The sequence below is a fragment of the Pelophylax lessonae genome, assembly GCF_965119305.1.
Source record: "Pelophylax lessonae genome assembly, chromosome: 5".
Classification (NCBI taxonomy): Eukaryota; Metazoa; Chordata; class Amphibia; order Anura; family Ranidae; genus Pelophylax; species Pelophylax lessonae.
The window spans coordinates 327,845,389-327,859,075 of record NC_138772.1 but is presented as its reverse complement, the minus strand read 5'-3'; the positions used below and the strand labels follow the sequence as shown (position 1 = coordinate 327,859,075).

The window sequence follows — 13,687 nt, the reverse complement described above, 5'->3', positions numbered from 1 at the left end:
GGGTGCTCACCTCCCGATTCGAAAGCCTGGCAAAGATGTGACCGGAGGCATCAGCTTCCCCCGGACACATTGAGATGAACTGATGTTCTTCCTCCCACTGTGTGATGTCAGAAGCCGGAAGCAATGAGCATTTGGTGACTTACGGTTTTGGTTTCTTTGTTTACCAGCTACTAATGGCTTGTGAAGCAGCACATTAAACCAATCTTGGTTTGTTCTGCTGCTTTGAAAGCCAGAGAAGACATCAGGGGTCTAATAGACCCCAGATCTCTCAATAAAGAGGACCTGTCAAAAAAAAAAAATATATGAGGTACAGTGTAAAAACAATAAATTAAATAAAAAAAAAACAAAAAAAAAAAACAAATTTTTAAAGCGCCCCCAGAATGAGAGCAATAATTAGTTCCAGACCTCCTGTGTGACTCCAAACTGGTAACCTGTAAAAGGCTTTTAAAGCATCGCCTATGGATAATTGGATGTACTGTAGTTTGTCTCAGTTCTACAGGCATGCGTAATTTTAAAGCGTGACATGTTTGGTATCCATTTACTCAGCGTAACATTTGTTTTTATATTTTGACAAAAATGGGTATTTTATTGTGTTCACTAGAATTCATTAAAAAGTCTATTTTTTTCAAAAATATCTGCATTTGAAAAACCACCGTGCAAATACCATAACATGGTAATGAGATAAAAATTGCAACACCCACCATTTTATTTTCTAGGACCTCTGCTTAAAATAATTTATAATGGTTTGGGGGTTCAAAGTAATTTTCTAGCGGGAAAAAAAAAATGTTGATTTTTATATGTATGACAGAAGTGTCAGAATTGGCCCGGTAAGCCACTGTAAAGCTATTAAAAAATAAAAAGGTCAAAATACCTTTTCTAAATAAGCATCAAGGTTATCCGGAGTAATGGATGGATCTGTGATGAACTCAAACAGTTCTCGTACCGTCATTACTGCAACATTGTACTTCACAAAGAAATCTGCCAAACACAAAAATGTCTTCAGTAAACTTAACCAATACTAAAAAAACTAAACATTTACTAAAACAGGTACAGAAAAATAAATATCAACTGTTTAATTTAGCCGAATATGCATTTATATAGCGTACCCTGTATTTATGGGTGGATACGTTCCTCACAGAACTCATTCACAAACATAGCCCCATAGAAAGAATCATAAAAAGAGATCTATAAATTTCCTCCAGTAAAAACATGTTGTTTATCCACATGTTCATTTAAACTCTGTCACAGACATTGGAGTTTATATAGCCATGCTTTTTTAAGATGAAGTTCTGTTTTTTTTTTTATCCACATTTTCATCCAAACTCGGTTACAGACATCGGAGTTTATTATATAGCCATGTTTTTTTAAGCTGAAGTTCTGTTTTTTTTTGGCCTATATAGCAGCAGGGCCATAACTTACCTCTAATGAAGGGTGTCCCATGTCCAGCTGGCTGCTGAATAGTCTATAAATGTTTTCCGCACAGCACTGATCTTCCAAATGCTGCTGAGGTCAACATCAACCTTCGTAAGAATGGCAGAGTTGTACCACTTGCCAACCCATTACTTCCCTTCTTCTCCATTCATAGAACAAATTCTATTTTGCAGAATGCAAAGGATTCTGTGAATGGAGGATGAGCAGATGAATGACAGGATGCACTTCTTCCAATCACAAAACATTTTGCATTCTGGGAAATAATACTAAGAATTCAATGAATGAAGGAAGAAGGCCCACAACAGTTCATGTTAAGATTCCTATACTATGCAGCAGGCAGCCAGACAAGAAACACTTTTTTTTTTTTTTTATTATTTTAAAGATGTGTCACAGATTTAATAAAAAGACAACTTCGCATAAACAAAACAATTGTACATAAATATAAAGAACCCTTCATTCAGGTTGTGTTAAAGGCAGGTTTGTTTGTGGGAGGATATCCACAAATCTCCAGAAATATCTCCCACGTCACAGGGAAGTCTAAAAAGTAACATGTCTGTGCACACCCTTTTTTTAAAGAAATAGAGAAGAAGCAAATGAAGAAAGAGGGAGGGAGGGAGAAGGAAAAAAAAAAAAAAAAAAGTGTGGGGGACCCAAGGAGCCAGGGTTAACAGCACCAGTCCGGCAGTGAAGATCACCGACAGTAAATCCTAATTATCTGTATTGGAGGAGTTCATCAGAGAAGCAGAAGAGGTCCCAACAAAACCATCTGAGCTTATGTTTCCTTTGACTTGTCCCGTAATGCAGAGATTAGATCTTCCATTTGTTCAATGTCCTTGACTCTTGCAGGCTATTGGGCCACCATTGGTGCGGAAGCCCGTGCAGCGTTAAGGAGATATTTAAGAGACCATCTACCTTTGTAAACAGGTTTCATGTTACACTCATATTTAGGGTGGAACACAAAACGGCCCTTACCCCCAAACCACTTCCCACACTTACCTAAATTTCAAGGCGTTTCTCTACGTAGACTTCTGTTTCGTTTTTAATTCAACGCAGCTGTGCATAGTTCCGCCAACACAAAAACTTCATCCATTCACATTTATCTGTGAATGGAGAGACTACTAGTCTCATCTGCCACCACAGCAGAGGGACTTGTAGAGGTTAGTGGAGTGCAGGGACATCACTGCCCACATTTGTTTACTACCTCTAGCCTCACAACTAAGGAAAGGGTATACAGACGCCTGTGCATTGCAGCTGTGATCCACTAATTATTGTTGCAATGGTCTGCAGGCTCCAAAGCAATTATTAAAAAAAAAGTTTTTTTTCTTCATTCTAGTAGACAATAACCTTTCCATAAAAGAAAATTACATTTAAACACCCCCCCTCCCCAACCGCACTTAGCTACTATAAAGGCCATCTCTCTTTATTATTATTATTCAGGATTTCTATAGCGCCAGCAGTTTACGCATGCCCACATCAGCTGGTGTAATGGGACAAAACTTTACAATGCATTAAACACCACTTGTGGTCATTGATCAGCGTAGCCACATGACTGTGCTGACAAATGAGAATTGCGTCTATATCCTGTAACGCCACCTGGGAAGAAACAAGAGATTCTCAAACAAGTGTCAAATCAAAACATGTGCAAATGCGGAAAACTCACCATTTATATTGACACAGTCCTTGCGAAGAAATTCCAAAGCATGTGGGTGATCATGCTCCACTGACTGAGATACATCAATTATATAAACTTGGCCATTCTGATAGCTTTTATATTGAGGGGTATGAGTAAAGAAAAACAAAAATTAGTTATCTAAATACACTCTAATCAAATTCCATAATGTAAAAGAAAAGAAAGATATGAAAAATAACAATCTGTTTGACCAAGTTCCTGCTGGAGCCACACAAAATGTATATCCTACATAAAAGGCCTGAGCATTGTATGAATAACTCATTTCTCATTAAAGTAGAACTATAGGCAAGACTTCTTCCCCCCCCCCCCCCCCCCATTTTGGATAGAGCAAGGAAGGGTTATAAGTCCTGTCAGATTTTGTTTTGCCATCTTTGTCCCGTTGCAGAGATTTCCCTTCACTCCTTGTCCCATAGCCAAACATGATACTTGCAAATTAAGGGGTTTCCTTAGGGACCGCCAAGTCACCAGAACTAATGTACCCATTGGAAGATTTCCCCTTTATTACGTGTTTGGGGACAATCCAAAATTTGGGATTTTCTTTTAACTTTTATTTTCAATGATAATGGTAAACAAGACAAATAGAGAGGATGAATCTCCATAAAGGAGGCACAGACCAATAAAAACTGACAAGCGTCTTAATCCCTCTCCACTCTATCCAAAACAAGTTTTGCCTTTAGTTATACTTTAACTGTGCAAATAAGACAATAGTACACTGGCATAGTGCATACATTGTATTTATTAGAAAACTAGTAATGGCATGAATACATATGGACCACTGGACCCACTTTAGCTAATGCTAGGACTAAAACCTAGCCAGCCATTCTTCCTCAAAGTGCTTTCCTGCCAAACATTTCCCAGTCATCTCTTATAACAGCCACAAGGGTAAGTATGACGTACATGCCTACGGGAATGTAAACTTGTACTTGATTTTCTGGACACACTATCAGACTTTCCTTTGGATTTGTTTACAATGCTGAAATTATCAGTCAAGCTTTTAATTCAGAAGCAACAATGTTGGCTCTCCGAGTCATAGGGACACATTAGTGATCAGTTGAGGAAAGTCTGCTGGGTTTTCAATACACAAATATAAAAGTGCTTCCTTGGCACTGTATCTAATCCAAGTATTTTCCCGTACAAGAATACTTCACAGTCAAATGACCCGAATATAAAAGCTTTGCGTTTCATTAACTTATTGAGCTTTATTAACCACTTTCCAACCGCGCTACAGACGAAAGACAGATACAGGGGGGTAGCCCTGTTCTGGGAGGGCGTCAATAGACAATCCAAACAGTCAATAGACGTTCTCCAGGAACCTCACCCCCTGTGCACCTACTGCGGTGCACATAGGGCGTGCTCTGTGACCTCTGTCTTTCAGACACAGCTGATTACAGATCAGGGTAAAGGGCCAATTACAGCAGCCCTTTATCATATGATCAGATGTGTCCAATCACACTCTGCGCCTGTGGGAGAAAATGAGAGCTGTTGACTGGAAAAGCCTGTCAGCACATCGTTTACACTAATAAATCAGTGCAGCCCCATCAATGCTACCCATCAGTGCAGCCTCATCAGCACCCATCAGTGAAGAAAAATTACTTATTTCCTAAATATAACAGAAAACAAGAAAATTTTTTTTTTTTTTTTTTTTAAACAGAAAATAGAAAGCCCCAGTGGTGATTAAATGCCACCAAAAGAAAGCTCTATTGGTCTAAAAAAAATGATAAACATTTCATTTAGGTACAGGGTTGCATGACTGCACAATTGTCAAAGTGTGAGCACTGAAAGCTAAAAATTTGCCTGGGCAGAAAGGGGGTAAAAGTTCCTGGCAGGCAAGTGGTTAAAGCATTTTTTATTTTTGCTTCAACTTTAATAACAAATTACAAAAAAAAGAGTCCATGCCACGCTTTAAGTAAATTGGGATTAGCTACTTTTTATTTTCTTTTTTTCCTTTGGTGGTGGGGTCTGTTTTTTTACAAAATAAATGTATTAGCCAATGAATTGTATTTATTTTAGCATTCACACTTGCTTGGGATTAGAATCAGACCTAGATCTAGTTCCATACAGATCATGCTGATCCTACTGCAGATAATAGGACTTCTGTTAGGAGTGGTTTAGAAAAAGTTTACGCCTCAGTACTGAACACATTTCTTCCACCCTAAATCACAATTGAAATATGGAATATGCATTACTTACAGCATGTTAAATTCACTGAGATCTGCATGCACAAGCCTGGCATCCTGGTACATCCTTCGCATGTACTGAATGATGTCCAAGTAACTCTCTCGGGCTTTGGAATCCGATAACTGGGCATTCTTCAGCAAGGGAGCTGGCCTTAAAATGTAAGCAAAATATTGCTGAGAACAGAAGAAAACCAATAAGAAAAATATAAGAGAAAAAGGTTTTTAAAAAAAAAAAAAACACAAACAGAATTTACCCAATTTGTGTGTCTGAAACTGTAAAAAGCTGTCTGAGCTCCTCCTAAATAACTGGACTGCCATACAAAAGCAGGACTGAATTAGATCCATTGCTACAGGGCAACACATTCCAGGCACTTTAAAAAAACACAGCTTTAAAAAACTCGGACTGCTAACGAAAAAGTAGTTCACTAACCACTACTTGCTCAAATAATTTAGATTCCTAATCCTCTTAAAGTTCACTTTGAAAAGTGAATTTGAAAAAGTTACTCACATGTCATTCTTCCCAATAAACTCCATCACGAGGACATGACTCTTTAGCAAAATGGGCTCTGGACAAGGAATTCCTGCAGTGTTTAACCTTGAATAATAAAAGCAGACAATTAATGCGATTTTAATTTCATTTCATTTTAACTGCTTAGTGAAATCAGATCTTTTGTAGTGAGGAAAAAGGTTTTTAACTGTAGGAAAAGTACATCCATGCAGAATGTACTAGGACCAAACAGGACAACGAAAATCTATTTTTATAAAGCAACTATTTTTCATTGCCCATCACTGTGCTCTTGCACAGGTAATAATCGTTTGCCAAGGTCCCTTCTGCCAGCAAGTGTATCGATGAAAAGGTTTTCTTTCCCATGCCTTTGCATTAAAGTAGAACTTTAGTCAGAAAATTAAGTCCTGCGCTAAATCACTCCAGGCTGGCTTTTTGACCCCAGATCTCTTCATAAAGCAGACCTGTCAGTCATTCTGATTTCTATTACAAGGGATGTTTAAATAGGGAAAAAAAATAAATAAAAAATAATAATAATTTAGGCGCCAGCATCCCTCAGAAAATGGCGGCCCTGCACGGCTACTAGAGACCCAGGAGGGATTCCTAGGCCTCAGAAAACAGCATAGGCAGGAAGAGGGGTTTCCCCCCCCCCCACAGTGGATAGCCTGGTCACCAGCGGTGCACCCCCCCCCCAAATCGCCAGCACAGAACCCTGCCCCCACCCCAGGCGGTGGACCAGGCCGACCCACAGCCCCTATGTCAGTAAGGGGGGGGGATGGTTGACGATATGGCCCACAGGGACAACCAGACCTACTCCTGTAGGGGGCAGTATAACACAATGGTTAAGAAGACCAGGAGCTGTGTCCCTCAATGAACAAAAGAGAAATACTGATTTAAGCTTGTAAAAAAAAAAAAAAAAAAAAAAAAAAAAAAGCCAGAAAAAGCCTGGTCTTTAATTGGGTAAAATCCAATACTACATGGCTTGACCCTGCTCTGCACATTGCCGAGTTGCTCTTTATTTTTAGGAATTTTTAGGCACGGCTCAGTTTTTAGAGGCTGATCTGCTGACAGAATTAAACCCTGCTATACTTTACAGCTAAGGAAGCTGCTTCGGTTTGATCTTCAACCGCTATGGTGCTGCACATGTGATCAGTTATGATGGTTTGACAGTTTGGTTATGGACAAAAGCAAAATGTGAGAGATGGCAATCCCGGTATTCCAGAAATGTAACTATTTTTTTTAAACCTTTAAATCGATGGGTTTAGTTCCACTTTATGGTTTACTGCTGTTCAAGGGATCTGGGCTTCAGCAAAATGAGCCTCCAGCAAGAAGAAACGAGCAATGCTTGAAGCAATATACAGCACACACTAGTTTTGGTAGCATAATTATTAATGTAGAATGTATGTTCCTTACTAAAGCACATGATTTTTATCAAGTTGTTATGGGTTACGCTTACAGGTTAAAAAAAACAAAAAGTGTATGGCCAGCTTTACTCCCTGAAATTCACACAACACTTAAGCTGGATACACACTATACAACTTTTGTTGTTAAGATTTCCTTTAGATTTACCTTCAACTATGTAGTGCAAAGGCCTGCCTGATTGCATACAAATTGAAAAGGGTTTAGATTTGACCTCATATTATATGCTTTTGGTAAATCTAAAGGAAAACATCTAAAGACAATTGTATAGTGTGTATGGCCCATTAGTCCTTCTCACACCAGTTTTATCACTCAATGTGCTTTAACTAGAAAACTAGCAGGACCTGGTGCCAAGTGCCTCACTAATCCCATTTCCCGGATCAGCATCTGAACCTCACCAGCCATATGTCTAGGCCCCCTTTTTTTCACACAAATAGAGCTTTCTTTTGTTGGTATTTGATCACCACTGGGTTTTTTCACATTTTTATTATATAAATGAAAAAAATACAGAAATTTTTTTAAAAAACCCCAATTTTTTCAACTGTTATAAAATACATCAAATAAAATTCATAAATTTAGGCCAAAATGTATTCTGCTAGGTCTTTGGTAAAAACTAGTATAGTTCTGTTCGTGATCAGGCTATTGATCCATACAGACACCATACTGGAAATGGCAATGATTAGCGACTTCTAGTGTAACAGTGGCAGGCAATCTAGCGCTAACAGACACTAGCTTGGAGAGATGCTGACAGCGACGTCACTAGTGACACAAATGAAATGATTAGTGATAATACTGTACCCTGTTCTAATGGCATTTATTGGGAAGGGGTTAACATCAAGGGGCAATCAAGGGCTTAATTGTGCACTTAGCAAGTGTAAAGTGACAGATCGCTGTCTGTGCACAGAGTTCTGTATGTTTGTGAACACAGAACACTGTGCTGTGATTGGTGTCAAGTTTCAGCCTTAAAGAGGAAGTAAACCCTCCTCTGAAACTTTTACCTATAGGTAAGCCTATGATAAGGCTTACCTATAGGTACTGTAAATATCTCCTAAACATGTACCTGTACTGGCGCATGCGCTCTGTTGGAACGGCCGCTGGTGCCGTTTCTTCAGAGACCCGTGCCGTGACTGTCGGCTCCCGCGCGCGTGCGCGGGAGTGACGTCACCGCGGCTCCGGCCAATCAGATGGCCGGATGCCGCGATCCCGGAAGACGGGCGACTGGACATGTCCAGTCGCCCGTCAGAGGTGAGCAGACGGCACGGCGGGGGCTCCTTCTAAGGTAAGTATTTCATAATGAGCTAGTATGCGATGCATACTAGCTCATTATGTGTTTCTCTTTCAGCTTGTAAAAAAAAAAAAAAAAAAAATTAACTGAGTTTACAACCTCTTTAAATCATTGGCTAAAATCTGTCCAATCACAGCACAAGTCAGCAGGGGGTGCCTGCACATGCATGATGCCAAACCATGAAGTACACCGTCAGGTACAACATGGTATGAGAACGGAAAACAAACAATATGTAAAAACATATAAATGTAACCAGTAGCGCAAGGATGGTGGTAACCTCACACCATCAATAGAGTAAACAGAGCGTATGTGCAAACAATCCTTCTACTCAATCTCACATAAAATCACATTGATAAACAATAATCAATGAGAGTCCGTCAAGGCATCAGAATATCCATCCATAAATAGATGCATCCAAGAATGTGAACTTGATGGGATGTAAACTTGATAAGTGGATGTAATACGAGTCACCTCTTAACACCACCACCGTGCAAGCGAGGGCGAGTAGATCACACTCACCAACACTAATGGCTCAGCCACTCTCGTGGTCAAGCAAACCCACTAGATGTTAGCAATATCCACCATAGACAATCCCGACTGCTCACAGGGATGAGGGGAACCAATATACTCAGGATCCTGAGTACGCAGACACCAGGCTGTTTACATGTGAATTGACAGCAACAGAGCAAGCAAGAGCGCTCTCCTCCCCCTCGCCAGTCCCAAGAGTCCCAAGTGTGTTGGGACTGTGGCAACGGGGGAGGAGCGCTCTTGCTTGCTCTGTTGCTGTCAATTCACATGTAAACAGCCTGGTGTCTGCAGGATCCGGAGTATATTGGTCCCCCTCATCCCTGTGAGCAGTCGGGATTGTCTATGGTAGATATTGCTAACATCTAGTGCGTTTGCTTGACCACGAGAGTGGCTGAGCCATTAGTGTTGGTGAGTGTGATCTACTCCCCCTTGCTTGCACGGTGGTGGTGTTAAGAGGTGACTCGTATTACATCCACTTATCAAGTTAACATCCCATCAAGTTCACATTCTTGGGTGCATCTATTTATGGATGGACATTCTGATGCCTTGACGGACTCTCATTGATTATGGTTTATCAATGTGATTTTATGTGAGATTGTTGAGTAGTAGGATAGTTTGCACATACGTTCCGTTTACTCTATTGATGGTGTGAGGTTACCACCATCCTTGCGCTACTGGTTACATTTATACGTTTTTACATATTCTTTGTTTTCCGTTCTCATACATATTATATTTCAACTAGCAGCACTATGGATTAGCAGTTGGGTTGTCCTGAAGTGCTTGGGTTGTTCACACTTTCTTTGGGCAGGCCTTGTGAGCATTTTTATACAGGTACAACATGGTGGCTGGCTGTGCTGCCCGCTCGCAATACATCTACAGTGAGCAGGTTGCCAAGAGGTTAAGCTGCAAAACCAAAATAGTAGGCCCTGATATTACACAAAAAAAAAAAAAAAAAAAAAGTTTTCCATAAGACAGGTATTCAGTTTTTTTATCTCCATCCATCCATCCATCTATCTATGCTTCTGGTTTCCACACCAAGGACTTCAACTACACAATCTGCCCCATCCATCCTTTTGGCCCATGCCCCGCACCCTACATACATGGCATAAACAGGTACAGCATAGTATACAAAATACCCACCTTATGAATGTAATAAAGCGATCACAGCCCAGAATAAATTTACCTTATTAAATTTCTCATTTCTTTCTCTGCCCAGGTCTTAACCATTTTTCGCGGGTTCCCTTTGCAATAGCCGTGTCGAAATCTAAAAAATAAATAAAAATAAAAAATAATATCTTCAAGCAAAGAGGAGGGAAAACATAAGCAAGTTGACTGACATTTGAAAACCTTATCCAAACTGGCTTGTCATTTGCACAAATTCTCCTGAAACTGTACTCTAAATCAGCCAAAATACTTTTTGACCACTGACAGGTCAAGTAAACAACATTGAAGTTGTAGAAATAAATCGGCAAGTGTAAGCAGTTGAGTTACTTTGAAAAGGGCCCAATTGTAAAAGCTAGATGATTAGGTCAGAGTAACTCCAAAACCGCAGTTCTTGTAGGATGCTCCTGGTCTGAAACGGTAAAGACCTAGCAAAAGTGGTTTAAGAAAGGAAAACTGGCAACAGGGTCATGGCAAGCCAAGGCTCATTGATGCATATAGGGGCGAAGGCTGATCCAATAGAAGAGCTATCATAGCTAAAATTGCTGAAAAAGATAATGGTGGTTCCAACAGAAAGGAGTCAGAACACAGTACATCACAGTTTGTATATGGGGCTGCATAGGTGCAGACCGGTCAGGGAGCCCATGCTAACACCTGTGTCTACAGCCAAAAAGACCTACAATGGTGAAGAAGGAGGCCCAGTCTGATGAATCCCATTTTTTTTACATCTTGTGGATGGCCAGGTGCGTGTGCATCACTTACCTGGGGAAGAGATGGCACCAGGATGCACTATAATAAGTCAAGCTGGTGGAAGCAGTGATCTGCTACTGATGGCTTGGTTCCAGATACCACAGCATACCTTCAGATGTCTAGTGGAGTCCATGCCTCGAAGGCTCAGGGCTGTTTTGGCAGAAAGAGAGGGACCTACTCAATATTAGGTGGATAGTCAATGTTATGATGGGTGGTCATATTGTTATGGCAGATCAGTGTATAATGATTAGCCAGAACATTATGACTAACCAATAGAACTCGTCAAGCCATGGACGCCACTAAACCTCTGAAGGTATGTTGTGGTATCTAGCACTAAAGCATCATTAGCAGATCCTTTAAGTCCGGTGAGTTGCAAAGTAGGATCTCCATGTTTTTCCAGCGTATCCCACAGATGATTGATTTAAATGAGATTTTGAGAAATTGAGGCCAGGTCAACACCCTAAACTTGTGTTCCTCAAACCATTCTGAAATTTGTAAGACTAGGCCACCTTCTTCCATTGTTCCATGGTCCAGTTGTGATGCTCACATGCCCATAGTAGACACTTTTCACTGTGAAAACAGGTCAGGTCAGAAAGGGCAACCCTGACCAGTCTGCAGCTACACAGCCCCATAGGCAACAAACTGCATTGCGCTGTATGTTCCAACATCTATCAGAACCAGCATTAACTTTTTCAGCAAACTGAGCTACAGTAGCTCTTCGATTGAATCAGACTACACAGGTAATCTACCTCTCCCCACTTGTAGCATTGAGCCTTTGGCTGCTCTTGACCCTGTCGGCAGTTTGCCAGTTTCCTTTCTTGGGACTGGTAGGTCTTGACTACTGCAGACCAGGAGCATCTCATTAGAGCTGCTGTTTTGGAGTGACTGACTCATCTAGCCATTACAATTTGATCCTTGTCAAAGTCACTGAAATCCTTACGCTTGCCCATTTAATATGCTTTCAACACATCAACTTCAGGGAAAACAGGTTTACTTGTTGCCTAATATATCCCACCCACTTTCAGATGTCATTGATGATAAATGCTATTCACTTCACGGGCCAATGGTCATAAGGTTATGGCTGATCGGTGTATTTTTTATGTTTCATACTTACCGGAGCCCATCTCTATCCAACAATGTTGCAAGAGTTTTTCAGCTGCTCGGGACTCCTCTCCTCATTGGCGGAGACTGCAACAGGGCTCGATTGGCTCCCGCTGCTGTCAAAGTCAGTCAGACAATCAGGATAGAGAGGGGCAGGGCCGGGTCACGGCTCTGTGTCTGAATGGATACAGGGAGCTGTGACTCGGCTCGGGTGCCCCCACAGCAAGCCAACAGGAGGAAGGGGGGGCCAGGAGCACAGAAGAGGGACCCGAGAAGAGGAGGATCCAGGACACTCTGTGCAAAACCAACTGCATAGAGCAGGTAAGTATTACATGCTTGTCATTTAAAAAAAAAAAAAAAAGGAAAAAGAAAGTGAGACTTAAAGTGCAGTTCCACTCTAAAAATGAACTTTGAAGCATCATTTAGAGTAAAAAAACCTGAAAAAGAATTGGATAATATTTTTTTTTTGTATCGCTTAACTGGTTTTGAATGAAAATTAACTTACCTTCCTTCCTCTTCCCATTTATGCGGCCGCGGCCCCCGACGTCACTTTCACCTTTGCATTGCATCCTGGGAGAGGAGCGTCATCAATCCCAGAATACAATGGGAATGGCCAACCGCTACTCTGATTGCTGATCGCAATCTACAGCACATGCACAAGATTGCAATCGGCATTCTGGGTAGCCAGGAACCAGGAAGAGGGACACAGCGGCTTCAGATGCCCACACTGGAGATGGCCGCTATCTGCAATCAATTTTAAAGGTAAAAATGTATCTTTATTCCATTACTGTAATGTAATGTGGGGTTAGTGTTAGTGTAATTGGCGATAGCTTAGGATTAGGGGGGTATTTTTATGTAAAAAATGTTTTTGTGGCCGGAACTCCGCTTTAATCACTTTAAACAAACTACCAATCATCAAATACATAACAGAGCATTACAGCTATGCTCAGTGAACTAGGTATCAATTTTATATTACACACCTCAGGCAAGCTCAGCTCTGCCCAGTGTAAAGGAGCTAAGCAAGCCAGCTTGCAAAAGGCACATACTCTGGGTCTGAGATCAGTTTCTGCCCAGGAAGCACACCCTACCCACCGGGGTGGGTGGGGGTGCTTTCTCGGAAATGCCAATAGATCTCTACTTGGGAAAATGATTAGCACCGGTGGCCCACTAATATTGCCTTTGACGGTGGCAATCAACTACTTTTTTCTATAGGCTCTATATGAGCATGTAAATGACTAACAGTGGCAGATAGGGGTGCAGGATAAAATATCTTAGGTTGCCAAGGGTCATCCCTAGTAGTGGTGGCACCCTAGGCCATGGCCTAAGTGACCTAGCCTTAAATCTGGCTCTGCTTAAACAACATATTAGGATTAATAATGCAGGAAAATGGTAACATCCTCACATGCAATTTAAAGTTCTCACCTGAATTCCCCACTCACATATTTATCACGGTCTTTAAACATTAGGATGGAGGTTTTATAAATCTTTATTGCTCGGTTTTGTCCATCTGTAGTACTTGCATGGTAGACATTAGCCTAAAGAGAGAGATTCCTTAATAATTATGCCAATGTATAGTAAAAACAACACATATTAAAAGAAAAAGGACAGGATTTGTGTATCACACCCTCAAATACCAGTAT

At 40.8% G+C, this 13,687-nt stretch overlaps 1 protein-coding gene across 1 annotated transcript in view; it reads right to left on the bottom strand.

Moving 5' to 3' along the window:
• Positions 1–13,687, bottom strand: part of RIOK1 (RIO kinase 1) — a 56,636-nt gene that overhangs the window by 25,821 nt on the left and 17,128 nt on the right. The window contains exons 7-12 of the mRNA XM_082259206.1: positions 13,470–13,582; positions 10,219–10,299; positions 5,807–5,893; positions 5,312–5,449; positions 3,092–3,195; positions 872–978 (exon numbers count right to left, since the gene is read on the bottom strand). Of these exons, the coding sequence (XP_082115332.1) occupies positions 872–978; positions 3,092–3,195; positions 5,312–5,449; positions 5,807–5,893; positions 10,219–10,299; positions 13,470–13,582 (630 nt within the window). The remainder of the gene's footprint in view (positions 1–871; positions 979–3,091; positions 3,196–5,311; positions 5,450–5,806; positions 5,894–10,218; positions 10,300–13,469; positions 13,583–13,687) is intronic.